The sequence below is a fragment of the Anguilla rostrata genome, chromosome 4, assembly GCF_018555375.3.
Source record: "Anguilla rostrata isolate EN2019 chromosome 4, ASM1855537v3, whole genome shotgun sequence".
In the NCBI taxonomy this organism is placed as follows: domain Eukaryota; kingdom Metazoa; phylum Chordata; class Actinopteri; order Anguilliformes; family Anguillidae; genus Anguilla; species Anguilla rostrata.
Window position 1 is genome coordinate 66,866,194 of NC_057936.1, and position 22,358 is coordinate 66,888,551.

General features: G+C 44.0%; 1 protein-coding gene and 1 long non-coding RNA gene across 13 annotated transcripts in view; one reads left to right on the forward strand and one right to left on the reverse strand.

Annotated features, from left to right (window-relative positions):
- Positions 1-22,358, forward strand: part of LOC135254211 (tripartite motif-containing protein 16-like) — a 95,227-nt gene that overhangs the window by 60,868 nt on the left and 12,001 nt on the right. For 3 of the 11 annotated variants that reach the window (XM_064334293.1, XM_064334294.1, XM_064334300.1), the window contains exon 6: positions 3,471-5,061. In XM_064334293.1, the coding sequence (XP_064190363.1) occupies positions 3,471-4,000 (530 nt within the window). In that variant the 3' untranslated portion in view covers positions 4,001-5,061. Of the gene's footprint in view, positions 169-2,344; positions 2,505-2,949; positions 2,998-3,470; positions 5,062-9,361; positions 10,450-10,940; positions 11,037-11,276; positions 11,511-11,651; positions 11,812-12,475; positions 12,527-16,605; positions 17,178-22,358 lie in introns of those variants that run through there. The other 8 variants (XM_064334295.1, XM_064334310.1, XM_064334311.1 and 5 more) reach the window with 8 other exon arrangements.
- Positions 11,806-20,917, reverse strand: LOC135254259 (uncharacterized). 2 transcript variants are annotated; one of them, XR_010329790.1, is made up of 4 exons: positions 20,437-20,917; positions 16,738-16,809; positions 12,942-13,033; positions 11,806-12,532 (listed from the first exon to the last, which is right to left on the reverse strand). It is a non-coding gene; the product is annotated as an uncharacterized LOC135254259 (long non-coding RNA). The 2 variants fall into 2 exon arrangements; XR_010329789.1 differs by lacking the exon at positions 11,806-12,532 and having other exon boundaries at positions 12,749-13,033.

A 22,358-nucleotide genomic window follows, 5' to 3' on the forward strand; every position in this document is an offset into this window, starting at 1 on the left:
AGAAGGCGCTCTGAAGTGAAAGAGCTGATCAGAGATCAGGAGAAGGCTGAAGTGAGTCGGGCTGAAGGACTCCTGGAGCGACTGGAGCAGGAGATTGCTGAGCTGAGGAGGAGAGATGCTGAGCTGGAGCAGCTTTCACACACAGAGGATCACGTCCATTTCCTCCAGGTAACATCACTGGCTGTATGACTGTCAGCACTATGTATATATGGGATGACGCCTTGGCGGGGGCATGCCCCATACCTATACAGCACCGAGAGTTTGGCACTTTTCAGGGTTCCCCACAGAAATAACCACAACAGCCACAGACACTCAGCCCTTAAAAACATTAAATTCTGTACATTCTGACCCCATTTCAACAGACAGATTTCATAAACAACTTCACATGTCCACACAATAAAGCCCCAAACTAAGGGGATTTTGCGTTTTCTCCTTCTTCTTCTCTTTCTTCTTCTTCTTCTTCTTCTCATTGTTCTTCTCATTCTTATTTTTCCTGTCGCCTATCCCACTAATAACATGTCTCCCCATTGGACATTTTACCGACACCCGCCAAATCTTCACCTACACGACCCAATGAAAAACTTGCATACACACGCAAAATACCCATACCTTTTTACTCTGAAACATTTTCAGTACCAACAGCTAGTCCACCTGTGGCCTAGTGGGTAAGGTTGTAGTCTTGGGAACACAGGGTCTGAGGTTCAAAACCCAGCTAGGAACATGTTTCTTTAACCTGCTTTTACCCTCACTAATAATTGTCTACTACTTCTCAATTATTGCTTTTGCACCATATCTACCAGCCGTTCCCCGAACTGTATTATGAGGTACCGTCTGCACGTTCAATTGTTAACCGGCTACAATATTGCAAAGCTATGTGGATTCAACGGGAGCTATTCTGTGCTAACTCGCCTGTGTTCTTCTTTAAAACCACGGACAGGTTTGCTAATGATATTTCACGCATTGCATAGCTATGTCATGGTGCTGCCCTAACAAAGTGACAGACTGGTAAACCTCCGGTTGAACGATTGAATCCCGCCTCGTTCTCAGGCAGATAATTTCCTCTTTTACATTAACGTTCTCTTATGCTTATATTTGCTTTACCAAAACATACTCATGGCCACCCATATGCATTTCATGACGGCAAATGTATTCCTTTTATTAAAAAGTTACACCAGTTCACAGCTGTGCCATTTCTACTAACTACATTTCTTCACTTGGCTACCATACAAAACCTTCTTATCAGCAAACGCCATGTTTCTACATTCATGTTACCTCGCCCTGTTCTCTATCTATCCACATACAATTACTACGTATGTACGTTCTGCAACTCCCCATTAAAACATTACATTTAAAAATATGATTCACTCATAATTATAACTACTAGTACCGAACATGAAAAAAAAACACAGCAGTGCAATAGATTTCACACGTTACTTAACCCTCCACTTTAACAGCTGGCATTTTATAGCGATTGTTATGCATAGCGTTTGTGGCAAACACGCCTGCCACAGGCCACCGAAGTGGCTTTCCTTGGGGCCCTCCAGCACAGAGACACAGGGAGATGATATTCAAGCAGTCCAGATTTATTTACAAGGGTTGGCAAGATGTTACTGCCAAGGAGCAGATGTTAAAACTGTCATGACAGAGAGGCTCCCCGTGTGAGTGGGGATGGCAGATTTAACCTGTGCGCAGTGATTACCTCACTACGCACAGGTGCAGCCACTCCTGTTCCTGGGTCCAATTAGCCTGGCCAATTATCTAATTCTTAACCAATTATCCAATTGGCCAGGTCTAATTAGCTTGACCCAGGGCAGGTGTGGCTGCTTAAACCAGCCATCCCCACTCCACACCGTTCGATAAGGAATATAAGCTCGCTCATGGTCACTCCATTTACTTCGCACTATACTCCGTGATCATGTCAACCTTCACCTACATGCCCATTCTGCTAAAAACATATTGTTTCAACTACGCAATTTCATTATTTCACCCTACACATGCGACCTAGGGAGTAAGAAGAATTTAGGAAATATTGGGTAGCATTGCTTTGAAATACATCTTATGTCATTTCGGTGAGGCAAGATAGCCTATGTTGTTTGTAGTACTGTAACTTGGCGTCATTTTGATATCAATACTTTTGAGTAACTTGACATTTTTGTACACTGAAAACGTGTTTTTTATGAGATTGTACATACATCATGAGGCCTGTTCCTCATTTACAAAGATCTGTTACTGACATCTGCTCAAGAATCTGTATTGAGACTATTATTTATCCTTCTGTCTGTGTGTCTGTCTGTCCTTCTGTCTGTCTGACTGTCTGTGTGTCTGTTTGTTGGTCCGTCTGCAGAGCTGTCAGTCTCTCTGTGCCCTTTCTGGACCTGGAGACCTTCCCAGCATCACTGTCAGTCCACTCGTCTCTTTTGAGGCTCTGAGGAATTCTGTCTCTGACCTGAGAGAGAAACTGGAGGACGTCTGCAAGGCGGAATTATCAAAGATTTATATAATAGGTTATTACGGCTGAAATACTTTTTGTTTTATGTTTTATGTTTTATCACAAGAATTAAATTTTATTTTATTTTATTTTTTGTTATAGAAGTTACGCTTAAGTTTTGTACCACTGTTTTATTCTCTGTGCTCCGGGTTTTGACCATACTAGCACCAGTTAATTTACAGCCCTGTTCAGATATCCATCATATTATCTTGAGCCATTATGTTCACATTTTTAACTAAACTTATATGGTATAGTCATGTTTTCAGCAGGTCAGGTGTAGGTGATACCGTGTAAACACCACAGCCCACCGATTCACACCGCCACTGCTTCCCCTCTGAGGCACTACCCCCTCCGCTGGTTTCCTGGGGTAAACCCTGGTTAGAGTGGGTTAGTGTTAGCGAGGGACATTCATAAATTAAGCTTTTGGGAATTAAGCTTTCTTCTGATCTCTCTCTTTATAGTGGAAGAAGTCCATATTGTGCCCAGGACCAGAGAGGACTTCTTACAATGTGAGTCTGGAATTAAACCTTAATTAAAACAATGAAGCAACATGAGATTTTGAGGTAATATGAAGAAAAAGATGATTTATATAATGTTCTATATTCATAACGGACTTGCTTTAGGGATCTCATACCTCCTCTTCACAGTCAGATCCCTGTAAATTAAGCTGTAGTCATCCTGGTATTAAACATATGGATCATATATAATAATATACAGTATGTCCTAGAATAGGGCTGTGTGAAGAAATTTACAAGAACAATATGGATTAATATAAAAATATTTATGATCATAGCAATAGGTGAAAATTCAGTACAATAAGAATTGAAGAAATTAAAAAATTAAGTGAAAAGTAATTGAAAAGATACGATCAAGGATAAAAAGCTAAGTGTGAACAAAAAGACATTGATCGTAAATTTTTTTGATATGTAAAATATGTGAAATGTGTAAAATATGTAAGTGGAGCTCTCTTCTCTCCCATCAGATTTCTGTCAGCTCACTCTGGACCCCGACACAGCGAATCAATACCTCCGTCTGTCTGAGGGGAACAGAGCGGTGACCTGTGAGAAAGAGATCCAGTCATATCCTGATCATCCAGAGAGATTTGAGTGCTGGCCCCAAGTGCTGTGCAGAGAGGGTCTGTCTGGACGCTGTTACTGGGAGGCTGAGTGGAGTGTGGATGATGAGGTTTCTCTAGCAGTGTCATATAAAGAGATCAGCAGGAAAGGGGGGGATTATGACTGTGGTCTGGGATGTAATAACAAGTCCTGGAGTTTGGGCAGCTCCTACTTCAGTTACTCTTTCTGGCACAATAATAAGAGCACTGTAATCCTTGATCCCTGCTCCTCCAGAATAGGAGTGTACCTGGATCACAGGGCAGGAACTCTGTCCTTCTACAGCGTCTCTGACACAATGACCCTCCTGCACAGAGTCCAGACCACATTCACTCAGCCCCTCTATCCTGGGTTTTTCATTGGTACTGGATCCTCTGTAAAACTGTGTGATCTGAGATGAGGCAGAGAGTGAAAGGAAAATCAGCTCTAAATAAAGAGAGGGAAAAATACTCAAATTCGACAGAAAATTAATTAAATTAATAAAACAATGAAATGAACAAATGAAATGAAAACAGCTTGATCATAAAACCATGTAAAAGTTTGTCCAGACCTCAGATTTTCCTTTCGATGGCTGCTGCCTCACTTCATTCTCCCCTGACTATAACTTCTTTCTCCCGGCTCTGAGGCGTCCATTCTGTCACTCACAGAGCTCAGCTTAGACTCGCTGGCCTACAGCTGCCATCCAGCTCACACAGCGCTCTGTGCTCAAAATTTAAAGGGCCAGCTACAAAGGGTCCAACCCCAACCAAGCCCTGCATGAAATGTCAGAATCAGGGCGTTCTGGTCAGGTTTTTTCAGACCTGGGTGAAAATTACAAGCTCTGCGGTGGAGCAGTGACTTGCATTGTCGCCTCACGGCAAGAAGGTTTTTGGTTCGAATCCCAAGGGCCTTTCAGTGTGGGTTTCCTCCCACTGTTCAAGGACTCCAAATTGCCAGCAGGAATGAGCGAGTGAGTGAATGCTGTGTGTGCCCTGCGATGTATTGGCAACCTGTCCAGGGTGTATTCCTGTCTCTTGCCAACTGCATGCTGGGATAGGTTCCAGCACACCCTGACCAAGAATTAGCCATTTAAGAAAACGGATAAATGGGTGGAATAAAAAAAAGATAAAACTTATGTTTTGTTCACATTCATGCACACCCTGTCACTCTAATGCTTGTATTCCAATATTACAGTCAGCTCCATAATGTTTGGGGCAAAGACATATTTTTTCTTGAGTTGGCTCTGTACTCATCTATTTTATATTTGTAATCAGCGTATTCACGTGTGGTTAAACTGCAGATTCTCAGCTTTTATTTAAGGGTATTTCATGCATTTTAGTTTCACCATGCCACACATTACCGTGTGTGGGATATGTCAGAGCATCATGGTAATGGCGTTTATATGGAGGTGCTGCTGTAAAATCATTAAGACTCTTTGGGTTTCATGGCTGTTGTTGTTTTGCATTATACTGGGCTTGTTGGGTCCTAATGTGTGATTGTTTACAAGAAGAATGAAATAAACAAATGGTGTGGGGTCTGTGGTTATTGCTTCCTTGTTAGATTGAGCTAGTTAACTCTTAATGATGCATTTTAAAAGGAATAGTTCACTTCCTAGAGTTCATTTTTACATAACTTCAGTTCTGGTGATTATAAATGAGTGCTCTGTGCCTTCTTGGTGATGTCACACTTTGTCCTCCTGAGGCTAACACTGATGTTCTCCACTACTGTACATCGCTCTGGATAAGAGCCTCTGCTATGTGTCTGTAATGTAATTGATCAGTAGCTTGGCTAACATTAGGCATGCAGGAACAGGCAGTTCAGTAGTTACCCCTTGCAGTGCCACACTGTACCAGAGTCAGCTATAAGAGTACATGGGGGAGTGGCTGACTGTTACAACACAAAATACACACCAGGTATGGAGACTCATTCAGTCCTGCAGCCATAAGTTTCCGTTCAGCATTTTATCTTTCAGAAAAACAGTTTTCTGTTGTGTATTGTGATTGTTTTAGGGCAACCAAATGAAAAGAGGATAATAAAATATCACTTGACATTAGTGCCACTAGCATGGAATCAGGAGCAGCAGGATCATGGCAGGACTCCACTGCACTGTCAGACAGCACATTTAAGCATTTAAACCTGGAGTAAATACCTGGTTTTCTTTCGTTTCGTATGACAGAACTGGCCTGTTTGTTTCCCTGTTTAGTTCATTGGTTTCAGTCATTGTATTCATGATTCAGTTCATTCTCACGTGTTTTTGTTGTTTCTGCTCACTGTGTTCACCTGTGCCTCGGTGGATTTAAGTTCTTTGTGTTTATTACTTCTTTGCTTGGTTCTAGTGTTTGCTTTGCCTGCCTCTTGTGTTCACATGTGCTCTAGTCTTTGTTAGTTTCTCCTGTTCTCAAGTTCCCAGGTTTGTATTTAGTTCTTGTCTTTATTCCTGTTTGTTGTTTTTTTGCTTCATGTTTATTAAAACCCTTGTTAGTTATTTTTACAGTCTGTCTCTGCAGCTCATACTTGTACCCTTACCCTGCGCCTTAGTCTTCAAGAACCAAGACTAAACTGAACCTGCAGAGCATTTGTCTGCATGAATCATAACTTCTTCAAACCTTGTGGCATTTCTGTTTGCAGTGGTTTTATACTAGGTCGCAATCTCCTGCTGGTTCCAGTCTATCAAAGAGTACAAAGGTGCTCAATCTGTTTGTCTTTGTGTAAATTAACAATATTCTAATTTTCTTTCCAGGTTACTGCTTGAGCATGTTAAACATGTCCATCAAGTGCTGCAAAGGTTATTCGTTTGTTAAACCAGAGAAATGTGAATTTCATTCTGACCAAGTTTCTGGGCTTTACTGTCTCTTGGGTGCTCTGAAGATGGACCTGCGTAAGGTTCAGGCGTCTCTGACTGGCCTCAGCTCTCCTCTGTCAAGGAGGGGCAACTACTCATCACAATGCAGGTAGCTGAACAATCACTGTCATATGCGTGCCTGTGTGTGTGATAATAAAACTGTATTTAATCTGGCTTTATTCCAACACCGCACCTCCTGCAGCTTTGGGCAGAACCAGGAATTTGTTCCTTTTGTCTGTCACGCAGCTTCAGAGAAACAAAACTTTATTGTCAGAGAAACAAAACTACACTCTGTCTCTGTCAGCGAAACGAAGCCAAATTCCGTCTCTGTCAATGTGAGCAGTCAAACATGATGAGAGAACAAGGGCCTTGTTGGTTTTGGTTGTACACCTTCAGTGTCTCCCCAGCACGGGGCACCATGTTTGTGATCAGTCTCATCTCCCAGGTTAGTGGCTGGGTACTGGACTGAGAGGGCGGAGGGGGGTGCTAATCTGGCAGATGAGAGATGGCCTTGTGATAGGTGTGTGTGCATGCCCAAAGATCACACCTCTCCCCCCTCCTCACTGCCCACCTCCACCTGTCTGCATTTCCTGGACTGCAGTCATAATAATGTTCAAAGAGTTGGACCCCTGTGTTTGTCACTGTTCTTGTCGACACCCTGTGCCGATCACACCTATAGTGACACCCTAAACCCAGGGATCCGTGTGAGCAGGTACAGTCTGGAGAGCAGATACTTTACCCATAAACCCTGCCCTTCCTTGCACAATATATTGACAGAAAGTATAAAAATAGTTGAATATATTCAATTTTTTATGATGAACCATGGCATGCAATCATATGTATCCTGGAAATAAATCTTAAACAGACACAGAATGCTGCTGCTGGGGTTCTTACTAGAACTAAGACATTGGAACATATCAGTCCAGTACTCAAATCTTTCACTAGCTGCCTGTCAAATCTAGAATTGACTATAAGTCTTGCTGTTAGCGTATAAAGCTTTAAATGGTTTAGCCCCTGACTGTCTTAGTGAGTTATTTATCCTTGCTTTCCACCACGCTTGGACCTGTCGCAGGTGCCTGCTGAGTACCTGGACTGAGATGGACGCCTCCCATGTGGGAGTGGAGGCTGTGCTGTGACCAAGAGCCGCCAAGGATCCACACCTGCACCTGTGTGCCTAATTAACACCCCCTCTTACCCTGGCTGACCTGAACCATCTTCAACCGGGAACTGCTGGCTGTCCAGCCTGCCCTGGAGGACTGGTGTCACTGGTTGGGAGGGAGCAGAACAGGATTTTCTGGTCGGCACTGATCACAAGCACCTCGCCTACGTCCATGATGCCAAGAGGCTCCACCCTCACCAGGCCAGATGGGTGCTGCTCTTTAACCATTTCAGCTTCTATCTCCTACCGTCCAGGTTCTAAGAGCAGCAGACCTGACGCAATGTCCTGAGTCTCCACCTGTAAGGAGGGGGATCCTGACCCCATTGTCCCCAGTTACCTCAATATGACTCCAGTCACCTGGGGCACAGAGACCATGGTAGGGGAAGCACAAAGGAAGGAGTTTGATCCTAATAACCGGTTGTTTGTTCCTAAATCTGCTCAATCTCAGATTCTCCAGCAGGCACCCTCCTCCCATCTAATGGGTCACCCAGGTTCTGGGTGCACCCTGGAGTTTGTGAAGAGGCGATTCTGGTGCCCGTCCATGGAGGTGGACACTCAAGAGAATGCTGCTGCCTGTACTACCTGCCAAAAAGTGCTGGCACCCAACTGTGAATGGGTTTCTCTATACTCCACCATACTGTTCAGCAACGGAATGACCAACGCTTTGATATACAAATTGTTTGATCATGCGCTATCAAAACTAATTTCACACATTTTGTATAATTACACAAAAGTAATTCATTGCAATTGTGAGATAAAGACAATTTACACTGATTAACTTCAGCATAGGGAATAATTATGGACGTTGTAGTTATAGAAATGACTGGTTTATAACATCTAGCGAGCTCCATCAGGGAGCACTTTGTAATTACAAGTGTGGTCAATCTTTTTTTTTTATATATTTCATGTAGAATGCAGTGATATACAGTTTATTTTTAATTAAGAATGTAAATTGGCATTCTCTTCAATTCCAAAATTATTTCACTGAGCTGCCAATGGGTGTACATGTTAATATGTATGGAAGCGTGTATTATTGTGTGTGTGCGTGATCATGCCTGAGTGTTGTAAGAGCATATTAACGTATTTGTGTGTTTTTTTGTGTAGTGGTGGGGACAGGTTTAAATATGAATGTTCAGTCCTTTTAGAAACTGGCTGCAATGATAAGTATGTATGTCAATTAAACATTTATTATGGCTTAGAAATGTGTGCATGTATTCCATGTTTCCACCCAATCATTCAGTGATATTCATCACCATGGAGATCACTAAACAAACAATCACCACCCTGTCATATGCATGTTTCTGTGTGTGACGTTGACCTCAATCCAACACCAATCGGAGCCAAATAAATGAGAAATTCTTCCGGGGGAAGAGGACACTGCGATATAGGCAGGAGCTCAGTATGTCTCTGCCTGCCATACATTAAGAGAGGGTGTGGTCTAAATAATGGTGCTGTACACAATATCATCTGTGTCCATTACCAATACTGGTAAATTCATAAATTGATATATTATGAACAAAACATGTTTAAACCTGGGTGTGAGTGCGTGTGTGTGTGTGAGTGCATGTGTATGTGTGTGTCTTTGTGTGTGTGTGTGTGTGTGTGTGTGTGTGTATGTGTATGTGTATGTGTTTGGGGGGCTGTTACTTTTTTTTCTTTCTCCCCTCTTCTGGTTGTATTTTGTATGTCTCATTGCTTTTGCAATGCAAGTTTACTTTTCATGAAAATAATAAAGCACATTTGAATGTGAATTTGAATGAGAGAGAGAGAGAGAGAGAGAGAGAGGGAGAGAGAGAGAGAGAGAGAGAGAGAGAGAGAGAGAGAGAGAATAATACGATCCATGCTTAAAGCCTTACAGTGCGTGTGTGTGCTTTTGTATATTTGTGTGTTTGTGTACAAGTGTTTTTGTGTGTGGTGGGGGCGTCAAGTATGACTCTTTACTCCCTTTAGAAACTGGAAGCTCCCAAGAGTATGTAAGTAGATGAATTCAAGTAAGCATGAAGTGCAGTTAAATATATGTGCATATATTCCATATTTTTGCACAGTCTTTCAGTCATCATGATTCAAGTTACTAAACAAACAATCACCACACTGTCATATGCGTGTTTGTGTGTGTGACGTTGACGAGTAAATCTCCACTCTCTGCTCAGGCTGACCTCAGTCCAACACCACACCTCCTGCAGCTGTGGGCAGAACCAGGACATCACTCCCATACTCTCTGTCACACAGTTTCAGAGAAACAAAACTTATCTCTGTCTCTGTCACTGTGAGCAGTAAAATGGCTGAAGGTGGAGGTTTACTGGATCAGGACAAGTTCAGCTGTGTGATCTGTCTGGATCTATTGAAGGATCCGGTGACTATTCCCTGTGGACACAGGGTCTGTATGGGCTGTATTAAGGGCTGCTGGGATCAGGATGATCATACTGGTGTATACAGCTGTCCCCAGTGCAGAGAAACCATCACTCCAAGGCATGTTCTGGGCAGAAACACCATGTTGGCTGAAGTGGTGGAGAAACTGAAGAAGACAGGACTCCAAGCTGCTCCTCCTGCTCACTGTTTCACTGGACCTGGAGACGTGGTGTGTGATTTCTGCGCTGGGAGAAAGCGCAAAGCTGTCAAGTCCTGTTTGGTGTGTCTGGCCTCTTACTGTGAAACTCACCTCCAGCCTCACTATGAATCGCCTGCCTTTAAGAAGCACAAACTGGACAAAGCCACTGGAAACCTGCAGGAGAAGATCTGCTCTCATCATGACAAACTGCTGGAGGTTTACTGTCGTACTGATCAGCAGTGTATCTGTTATCTGTGTACAATGGATGAACACAGAGGCCATGATACAGTCTCAGCTGCAGCAGAAAGGACTCAGAAACAGGTAAGGACTTAAGCTCTTACACATAACACTCATGCTTTATTACAGTGAATACAGATATCATCTCCACTCCTTTCTTCAATAAGTAGGTTAATGAACTGTGCATTATTGAATTTTTTTAATTTATGAAGTAGATTTTATTTCAAAATATTTTATACATTTCAAAAATGACTAAACAACACAATAATTTCCAGGTCTAAAGTCAACAATGATAAAGCAGTAAGAGCAGGAAGTTAACCCAGGTCAGCTCTCTGTGACAGCTCTGTTCACACCCCTCACCCCCCTATTCACTCCCTGAATGGGAATCAACACGGCTGGAGCAGTTAGTTCTCTCACACAGTTTATTAGAAGTTACCTGTAAGGCCAGTACACTTCATAGTGTCCTGCTGTACATCAAGCATGTTGTGGTGTTAAATATTTATTTGAATGCATAAATTGGAAAGGTTGGAAAGTTGAATATTGTAATATGATATGAAAAAATAATCTGTCCACAGGATCAGCTGGGGGTGACACGGAGTAAATTCCAGCAGAGAATCCAGGAGAGAGAGAAGGAGCTGCAGGATCTGAGACAGGCTGTGCAGTCACTCAAGGTGGGTACTGACCAGAGGAGAAGACAACAGCTGGCTGCTGGAAGAGCCATTTCAGGGCTCAGTCAGGGCTCTCCTCCAGTCAGCCAGTGAGGAGCCCAGTGTTGGGTCACTTTCCAGCCCTGTGGGGCTCAATCCCACTGAGCCACACTGTGGGGAACAGGCTGTCTGGGGTCCCAGTAAGAGCTGAGTGAAAGGCCTAGTTAAAATGTATAGCCCTCCTTCCTCTGTATCTCCTAACAGCGCTCTGCCCGGACAGCAGTGGAGGACAGTGAGAGGTTCTTTACTGAGCTGATCAGCTTCATTGAAAGAAGGCGCTCTGAGGTGAAAGAGCTGATCAGAGATCAGGAGAAGACTGAAGTGAGTTGGGCTGAAAGACTCCTGGAGCAACTGGAACAGGAGATTGCTGAGCTGAGGAGGAGAGACGTTGAGCTGGAGCAGCTTTCACACACAGAAGATCACGTCCATTTCCTCCAGGTAACATCACTGGCTGTCTGACAGTCTGCACGGTGTACATTGTACATACAAGGTGAAGCTTTTTCCTTATTTACAAAGATCTGCCCCTGTCATCTGCAGAGGAATCAGTGTTGAGATGGGTTTTGTTCTGTCTGTCTGTAGAGCTGTCAGTCTCTCTGTGCCCCTCCTGGACCTGGAGACTTACCCAGCATCACTGTCAGTCCACTCGTCTCTTTTGAGCCTGTGAGGAAATCTGTCTCGGAACTGAAAGAGCGACTGGAGGACGTCTGCAATGAGGAATTAGTCAAAATCCCTCAAACAGGTTGGAACTACTAAAATACTTTGTCCTCACTTCTTTCTTTTAAAATAATGAATGCTGACCTTAAGCGAATATAATCAACTGGACCATAAAAATGATGTAGAAAAATTGTGTAGCGGTGAGGTTTCTGTTGTCACAAACACACAAAAAAATACACATACTTTAGCAGACAAACATCTGCACTTACACACAATATTTCTGTTGCATAATACATCAGCAGCAGGTCACAGTGTCTGTTTCTCTGAAATTCAGCCCAAGGTAACAGTAACTCAGTGTAGAGTATGAGTATAGTCAGAGTACAGCCCAAGGTAACAGTAGCTCAGTGTAGAGTATGAGTATAGTCAGAGTACAGCCCAAGGTAACAGTAACTCAGTGTAGAATGATTTGTGGCATGACACACATCTGGAGGTAGTTTGTGTAGAATGCCACTGGTATCAGATCTGAATGTAAATGCTCCTGTGTGTCTTCTCCTGTTAGCCTTCTACTGACAAAAATAATGATAGACATTATGTTTTATGAATCAAACTATTTTATATTTACTTTATTCCTGAATGAGCGGTCATTTAAATTCATTTTATTTGTTAAAATGGAATTTTATTTCTCCAATAAAAATAAAAATAAAGGTTATCATTAGGAGCTCATCTTCCCTTGTGAACTCTCCCTACAGTGGGAAAAGTCCATATTGTAGAGCCCAGGACCAGAGAGGACTTCTTACAATGTGAGTCTGTAATTAAACATAAATGAACACAATGAAGCAACATGAAAATCTAACAAAACAAAAAAAACTAAAATATTATTTTATTCATATTTAAACTAAAAAACAGTATTTTCCGTAATCAGGACAGACTTGCATTTGTGGGAGGGGGGGAAGGGGGCACCTGGGGACTTGGGGAAACTGGGAGGGTGTGCCAGGATGTCAAACAGGTGTTATAACCACCTGACTCGGGGCAGTGCAACATTGAGGGAGACCACACATGAAATAAGATTAAATTAAAAGATTTACTTAACAAAATAAGTTACACAACTGCAAATACACAACATCAGCGTGTGACCGTACTCAAAGTGAAACTATGATGCAGTTAGTCAGGGTAAATGTAGGTGTGGTGCAAAAGTAAAACAAAACAACAAACTACAGAAAAGGTGCTGGTGACAGGGAGAGCGCTGGCCGAACCCAGGAGGGGCGGTCCATATGTGCTCATCAAGGCCACCAGCTGGGCTCTCCCACCTGGAGAACATGAGAAGATGAAAGCATAAATAGAGAGAAGCATGGAGGGGGGGGCACATGGCTGGAGGGGGGGCACTGCTTATCACTTTTAAGGCCCCACAGCTGAGCACGCTGGCAAAAAGGCTTTGTACAAAACGTACCTGTACTGCTCTAGACTGGAAGCGCTAACAGCAGGGGTGTGGCAGGAGGAGGGGTTTGCACCGTTAGCCTAAAATTAGAGACTGCTGTACGAACCACAGGGGTCTGGAGACCTCCAATGGAGGCTCATACACGGAGTTCTTCCTATGAATAGTCACCTGGCACATATTGATCTTGCGCTGGGGGAGGGCTGCCCCTTCTGTGGGGAGGAGGGGTTACTGCTCCATGCATTTGCTCATTGTAGCCATCTGACCCTGTTCCTATTAGAGGACCTATGCAGGAGGTTTGGGCTTCATTTTGATAGTGGGGTCTCTGTTGTAGGTACTGAAAAGCAGTTGACGTTTCTTTGTTGGGTCTTAACTGCATCTGTCACACTAAGACCAAAATAAAGGTGGGGCTGGTGATAGACCCAGTGGTGGCGTTTAGGGGGCTGGTGATAGACCCAGTGGTGGCGTTTAGGGGGCTGGTGATAAACCCAGTGGTGGTGTTTAGGGGGCTGGTGATAAACCCAGTGGTGGCGTTTAGGGGGCTGGTGATAAACCCAGTGGTGGTGTTTAGGGGGCTGGTGATAAACCCAGTGGTGGCGTTTAGGGGGCTGGTGATAACCCAGTGGTGGGTTTAGGGGGCTGGTGATAACCCAGTGGTGGCGTTTAGGGGGCTGGTGATAAACCCAGTGGTGGCGTTTAGGGGGCTGGTGATAACCCAGTGGTGGCGTTTAGGGGGCTGGTGATAACCCAGTGGTGGCGTTTAGGGGGCTGGTGATAGACCCAGTGGTGGCGTTTGGGGGCTGGTGTAACCAGTGGGGCGTTTAGGTTATATTGGTGGGTGGTGATAAACCGTGGTGGCGTTAGGGGGCTTATACCGTGTGGTTAGGTTGAAAACCCAGTGGTGGTGTTTAGGGGTGTGATAAACCAGTGTGGCGTTAGGGGGCGTGATGACATTTATTGATACTTTTATTATAATTTTCTGGTTAAACAGTTGGTTTATTAAAATTGGCGTTTGAGGGGCTGGTCTCTGAGCTCTTGAGGCTTTAAGAGTATTTGGTGTGTGGGTGATGTAGAGTGGATGAGGATGAGTCTTATGCTGTGTTAATTGAATTTTACCTCACAAGGTTTAAAATTTTTTTCTCTATACTGGTTCAAAACAATTAATTTGGACATCAATTTATTATTATTATTATTATTATTTTCTATTTGTTTAAATTATTGGTATATTTATTTGGCTCTTGAGGGGAAATGAACATGCAGAGTGAGTTTCATGAATTTACAGGTTTTGGAATTTAAGTTTTATTTTATATCTCTTTTAGGTTTTTTTACTTGCATCTCATTTGTTTTCATTTGTTTTTAATGGAGAGGAAAGGCTTTCAAAAGTCCTTATGAAATACATATTATTTTCTGTTTTGCTTTTGTTTTTAAAAACAATTACAGGAATATACACTCGGTCAAAAGTTTTAGAACACCCCCATTTTTCCAGTTTTATTGGAATTTAAGCAGCTCAAGTCCAGTGAATGACCTGAAATGGTACAAAGTAAAGTGGTAAACTGCCAGAGGTTAAAAAAAAAAGGTTTAGGTTACCAAAAACTGAAAAATAATACATTTCAGAATTACAAAAAAGGCTTTTCTCAGGGATCAACTAATGGGTTAACAACTTAAGCTTTTCTGCAGCAATGTAAGTAAATTAAGCCTTGGAAGTTGATGCAAACAATTCCTACAGGCGTCCCAACTTTTGTTGATTACTTATAAACTCTTTGGCTGTATAAAATCAGTGTTGGAACAGACTGTATTATACCTCCGAAGCATTTTTGGAATAATGCACTGCAGAAGTGTATATTGCTATCATAAGACAAGAAAAACAATTACAAGGACAGAAGCCGTATAACCTAAAGTGTGTTCTTTGAAATGCTAAAGCAAGGTGTCAGTGAGGCATCCTACCCATCGAAGGCCTGAAACTGAGGAAATGACAGAAGTCGGACCAAACCAACGAATCGATCAGAGACAAGTTTTGAGTACAGCTGCGGATAGGCGCTATCAGGGCAACAGCTTCATGCACAACTTAGCAGGTTGAAGTAAGGAGATCATTTCAACTGTAAGAAGACTTCACTGCACTTTGACAGTTGAGTGCAGTACGAAGCCATGCTAAGTCTAAATAAGAAAGAGCTTCCCTGACATGAAGCACCGCAGGGACTACTGAGATGTAGAAGGTTTATGCCGATGATCAATTAATCTCGGTTCATCACGCAGGTTTATAGCCGTCGAGTGGAAGGAGAACCACTGCATCAGGAGAAAGCGTGAATGTTGGGCCTTTGCTGATCAGAGTGGCGACTGCAAGAGTGATGACTGAATCAAAGCTACCACAGATTTGCAGCGCACGCAATACTGGTCAACGCTGTTGGTCAAGGTCATCTACAGCAAGATACTACCTGACGACCAGCATGTCAGAACATCTAGAAGCAAAACAAGAGGGAGCTTTAATCAGAATAGCGCAAGTCTCTGACTTAACCCCATCAAGCTGGTTTGGGTTGAACTGGACAGAAGGGTGAAAGCAAAGCAACCCACAAGTGCAACACATTTGTGGAACAACAATATTTGATTTCCATTGCAGAACAAATGCCACGAGTGTGTTCAGCTGTCATATCTGCAAAAGGTGGCTACTTTGATGAGTTAAATTGTGTTAAACAGTGCGATTCCATGATTTCTTTTTTTAATCTCAATTGTTTATTTGTTCTATGCTGTAATTTCAGAGTACATTGAGACAACTGCGTAAATTTCAATAAAAACTGGAAAAATGGAGGTGTTCTAAAACTTTTGACCAGTAGTTTAAAAAAGTTTTGAGTAGTGTGAGTGCATTTATGTTTATGTATATATTTACATGAACATTTTTACATGGTTTAAATAAAATGTTCAATGTGAGTCTGTAATTGCATGTAAAATAAGAGAAAATGGCATAGAAAATTATATACATCCATAAATAATAAAATAAGAAAAGAAAATTAGATCACAGAATTTATTTGAAAAAGCAGGGAGTGCTAAGTCAGTTAGGGGTCCATGTCCATCTCCCTGCTGGTCGATTGGGTTCCCATGGACAGCATGTGAAAGTTGCGTATGAAAGGTCTTCCTCTGACTCTGTTCTGTGAGCTTAGCTGTAGTCTGTGGTGTGAAAATAAGCAGCTGGTGACACCACGTGTTTCGGAGGAGAACCTTGGGTGTCCAAAGTTACTCTCCCAAATCAACAGTGGGGTTCACAGCATGAGCATGGCTGCAGATGATTGGCCGTTCCAAACTGGGGTGGGAATTAGACATGCCCAGTCCCCATTGGGCTCAAATAGAAATAACATGAGAAAGGAGTAAAACATAAAATTTAAATCTTCATAAAATATGCAATTGATGTTTATTATTATGATTACTGAGCTCTCTTCTCTCCTTCTGCTCTCTCAGATTCCTGTCAGCTCACACTGGACCTCAACACAGTGCACAGACTCCTTTCCCTGTCTGAGGGGAACAGGGAGGTGACCTATGTGGGAAAGATCCAGTCATATCCTGATCATCCAGACAGATTTGAGTACTCACCACAAGTGCTGTGCAGAGAGGGTTTGTCTGGACGCTGTTACTGGGAGGCTGAGTGGAGTGGGGGAGGGGCTTCTATAGCGGTGTCATATAAAGAGATCAGCAGGAAAGGAAGTGGTGAAGACTGTATTATGGGACATAATACAAAATCCTGTAGTTTGCGCTGCTCTCCCTCCAGTTACTCTTTCATGTACAATAACAGGAGCACTGAAATCCCTGGTCCCCCCTCCTCCAGAATAGGAGTGTACCTGGATCACAGGGCAGGAACTCTGTCCTTCTACAGCGTCTCTGACACAATGACCCTCCTGCACAGAGTCCAGACCACATTCACTCAGCCCCTCTATCCTGGGTTTGGGTTACATTGGTTTCGATCTTCTGTCAAATTGAGTGATCTAGGATGAGGCAGAGAGTCAAGGGAAGATTAGTTGTAATTAAGAGAGGAACTCAAATGAAACAAATTAATTGAAATAAATTATTCAAATTAAAATGAATGAATTAAATAAAAATCCGCCTTCTTTTCAGCCCAACCCTACATGACCCGCCTTTTTCAGTCAACCTATATGACCCGCCTTCTTTTTAACCCAACTACATGACCCGCTTCTTTCAGTCCAACGTACATACCCCGCCTTTTTCATTCCAACCCACATGACCCCGCCTTCTTTCAGTCCAACCCTATATGACCCCGCCTTCTTTTAACCAACTTACATGACCGCTTTCTTCAGCCAACCCAACATGACCCCACCTTCTTTTCAGTCCAACCCCACATGACCCCGCCTTCTTTTCAGTCCAACCCTATATGACCCCGCCTTCTTTTTAACCCAACCTTACATGACCCCGCCTTCTTTTCATCCCAACCCTACGTGACCCAGCCTTCTTTTCATCCTGAACCTGGTCAAACTCTGTGTGTTGCAGTGTTTTGTAAGTCCAGCCCTGTCTGAACCCAATTTTGAGACGCAAACACACTGTAGTTTGGGGCATCATCGGTGTTCTGATTGGAGAAGATGCAGTTGATGTCTGGGTGGGATCAGTGGATGGAGTTTGGAGGCGGGGCTTGTGCAGTGTGCTAACGTTAATGCTCCTGTTTTACAGCTGCTGTATATAAGCAGGGCATCACAGTATTAGCATTTTACAAACCCCACGCTTCCATCTGCAGCTCGATCATAACACCGTGTAAACGTTTGTCCAGACCTGGGATTTTCCTTTCGATGGCTGCTGCCTCACTTCATTCTCCCCTGACTATAACTTCTTTCTCCCCGGCTCTGAGGCGTCCATTCTGTCACTCACAGAGCTCAGCTTAGACTCGCTGGCCTACAACTGCCATCCAGCTCACACAGCGCTCTGTGCTCAAAATTTAAAGGGCCAGCTACAAAGGGTCCAACCCCAACCAAGCCCTGCATAAAATGTCAGAATCAGGGCATTCTGGTCAGGTTTTTTCAGACCTGGGTGAAAATTACAAGCTCTACGGTGGAGCAGTGACTTGCATTGTCGCCTCACAGGAAGAAGGTTTTGGGTTCAAATCCCAAGGGCCTTTTAGTGTGGGTTTCCTCCCACAGTCCAAAAACATGCAGGTTAGGCTACTTGTAGAGTCCAAATTGCCTGTAGGAATGAGCATATGAGTGAATGGTGTGTGTGCCCTGCAATGGACTGGCAACCTGTCCAGGGTGTATTCCTGTCTCTTGCCCACTGCATGCTGGGATAGGCTCCAGTCACTCTTGTGTTCCAATATTATAGTCAGCTGCATAATGTTTGGGGCAAAGACATACTTGACAAAGAACTTTTTTCTTGAGTTGGCTCTGTACTCCTCTATTTTAGATTTGTAGTCAGCGTATTCACGTGTGGTTAAACTGCAGATTCTCAGCTTTTATTTAAGGGTATTTTATGCATTTTGGTTTCACCATGCCACACATTACCACGTGTGGGATATGTCAGAGCATCATGGTAATGGCGTTTATATGGAGGTGCTGCTGTAAAATCATGAAGACCCTTTGGGTTTTATGGCTGTTGTTGTTTTGAATTATAATGGGCTGGTGTTGGGTCCTACATGTTGCGATTGTTTAGAAGCAGAATAAAATAAAATAAACAAATGGTTCTGTCAGGACCACTGTCATCAAAGTAGATCTTTATTGACAATAAAGGCAATGCAGTTATGTTTGGCGGTATGGCTCTGTTCTGGGAGCTCTCCCGCCAACCACGTAGCCCGCGTGGATACGGCCGGGAGGCCAGCAGCCAAACCCCCCTAGAGGGGTACACACAGAACAGATCCAGCAGCAAAGCAAAAAAATTTTAACACATAGGGGTGGAGCAATACGAATTCTTAACACATAGGGATGGAGCTGGGGTGGTGGAGGGGATTTACAAAGCAACGTGCAGCAAGCTTTCATGCAGGAGGAGCAGCCTAATGAGTAGAGGGAGGCTGTTTAAGTAGACCGCCCTGTTATGTGAATGTACTGTGATAGGCGAACATCACTCAGCTGAGCATCAGCTGATTCAGCCGGAGAGCTTGACTCTCGTGGCCTGCCAGAACTACGCAACGCTCCATTTGTGGTAACACTCCATGTGACAGTCTGTGGTTATTGCTGTCTGTCAATTGGCTGTTTACTGTCTGATATGATGCATATTAAAAGGAATAGTTCTCTTTCTGGAGTTCATTATTATACAAGGGCAGTTCTCGTGATCATAAATGAGCGTTCTGTGCCTTCTTGGTGTTGCCACACTTTGTCCACCTGAGACTAACACTGGTGTTCTCCACTATTGTACATCACTCTGGATAAGAGCCTCTGCTATGTGTCTGTAATGTAATGTAATTGATCAGTAGCTTGGCTAACATTAGGCATACAAGAACAGGCAGTTCAGTAGTTACCCCTTGCAGTGCCACACTGTACCAGAGTCAGCTATGAGAATACATGGGGGAGTGGCTGACTGTTACAACACAAAATACACACCAGGTATGGAGACTCATTCAGTCCTGCAGCCATAAGTTACAGTTCAGCATTTTATATTTTAGAAAAACAGTTTTGTGTTGTGTATTGTGATTGTTTTCAGGGCAAGGACATGGCAACCAAAAGAATATTTTTTCAAAGAGGATAGTAAAATATCACTTGGCATTAGAGCCACTAACAGGGAATCAGGAGGAGCTGGATATTGGCTGGACTCCACTGCACAGGCCAGTCTGTAAAACAGCACATTCAAACTTTTCAACCAGAAATAAATTCCTGTTTATCACAGTACTGGCTTGCGGCCACTAGAGGCCGCCATCTGGTTGTGTTGGTGTCTTTGTTCTGTTCATTCGTTTCATTGTATTCGTGTTTCAATGCAATCTCACATGTTTTTGTTGTTTCTGCTCATTGTGTTCACCTGTGCCTTGGTGTATTTAAGTTCCTTGTGTTTATTAGTTCTTTGCCTGCCTCTCGTGTTCTCATGTCTCTGTTAGTTTCTCTGGTTTGTGTTTAGTTCAGGTCTTCATTCCTGTTTGTTGATTTTCCTACATGTTTATTAAAACCCTTGTTAGTTATTTTCTACATCCTGCCTCCTGCGCTCCTCCATCTTGTTTCCCTGCCCTGCCCGCCGTGTCAGCAGAACCAAACCAAACATGTAACCAGCAGAGATTTCCCAGCTTCCCAACGCTCTGGCTAATCAGGGATCCAGCACTGGGCGTCAGGAACATCTGCTCCAAGACAGGACTGAGAGTCTGTAGAACCTCACCTCAGTGGTCCAGTGTTTGCCTTCACCTGCTGCTTCTGGGAAGAGTTCCCTGCTCCTGATGCCTCCTGCTCAGCATCGGGCTGCAGGGAGAACCCTTCTCCTGACTCTGAGCCACGTTTGCCCCCCAGAAAAGATCTGATGGCTGTCCCGGCCGATTCCGAGGTTTTTTAACCCAACGCTCCTTGTCATTCGAGCATGCGACCCTCCAGTCTTCCTCCCGACCCGTCCAAAGTAGCTTTTATCATCTCCGTACTTCCAGGCAAGGCCGTCGCCTAGGCGACTGCAGACCGGGAACAGCAGTCCTCGGTGTGATTGGGCATTAACACGGTTTCCGTGGAGATGAGTAAAGGTTCTGATCAGCCTGTTGCTGGGCAGATGGTAGCCTGTAGTCTAGTGACTTTGAAACAGGGTTCACGCTGTGCATCAGACTTTCATAATTAATTTCTCAGAGTATGGGTGGACTGAAGGAGCTCTTATGATTTTTTTAATTAAGGTTTATCTGAAACTCTGAAGGACGAACTTCCCACCAGAGACTGACCTACCGAACTGGCACAAGCTAACCGGTCTGGCCATTCGCATCGACGGCCGTCTGCGAGGACGGGAGCTGCAGCGCCGGTCCAGTGCAGGGCATCATGGGACGCCACTTCCTGCCCACTCACCGGTCTCCAGAACCTTCTGTTCCCCATTCAACCAGTGCCTTCGCCTCCTCCTGCCCCGCTGGGTTCTCCCGATGGCCACAATGAGTATTTAGTCATGCCGTTTGGGTTGAGTTATTCTCCTGCTGCGTTCCAGTCGTTTATGAATGAGGTTCTACGAGATGACCCATCTGTTTGTCTTTGTGTACATTAATATACAGATGTTTCTCCAGGTCACTTTCCAAATATATTAAACATGTCCATCAAGCTCTACAAAGGTTATTCGTTTGTTAAACCTGAGAAATGTGAATTTAATTCTGACCAAGTTTCATTTCTGGGCTTTTCTGTCTCTTGGGTGCTCTGAAGATGGACCTGCGTAAGGTTCTGGCGTCTCTGACTGGCCTCAGCCCTCCTCTGTCAGTGAGGTGTGGCCTTATCTAGGCTGCACACATTTCTACAGAAGGTTCATCAGACAGTTCAGCTCTGTCGCTGCTCCTCTAACCAGTCTCACCCGCTGCTCTGCTTCTGTGTTTGTGTGGACTCTGGAGGTGGAGTCCGCCCTCAGTTAACTAAAGAGGCTCCTGTGCTCGCTCAGCCGGACCCCTCCCTGCCCTTCATTGCTGATGGACACCTCCCATGTGGGAGTGGGGGCTGTGCTGTGACAAAGAGCCACCAAGGATCTGCCAGGCCAGTTATGATCCGGGCTGCAGAAATGATCCAGGTGACACAATGGCATTCCAAAACGGCTGTTATACCCATTGTGACATATTTAAAGTTTTGTTGCAGTGTCCGTTGCTATGCCGACGCTGGCGTGACAGATCCGCATCTGCACCTGTGTGCCTTGTTAACACACCCTCTTACCCTGGCTGAACTGAACTATTTTCAACCGGGAACTGCTGGCTGTTCAGCCTGCCCTGGAGGAGTGGTGTCACTGGTTGGGAGGGAGCAGAACAGAATTTTCTGGTCGGCACTGATTAAAAGCACCTCGCCTACGTCCATGATGCCAAGAGGCTCCACCCTCACCAGGCCAGATGGGTGCTGCTCTTTAACCATTTCAGCTTCTATCTCCTACCGTCCAGGTTCTAAGAGCAGCAGACCTGACGCAATGTCCTGAGTCTCCACTGGTAAAGAGGGGGATCCTGACCCCATTGTCCCCAGTTACCTCAATATGACTCCAGTCACCTAGGGCACAGAGACCGTGGTAGGGGAAGCACAAAGGAAGGAGTTTGATCCGGTGGTAGTTGCCCTAATAACCGGTTGTTTGTTCCTAAATCTGCTCAATCTCAG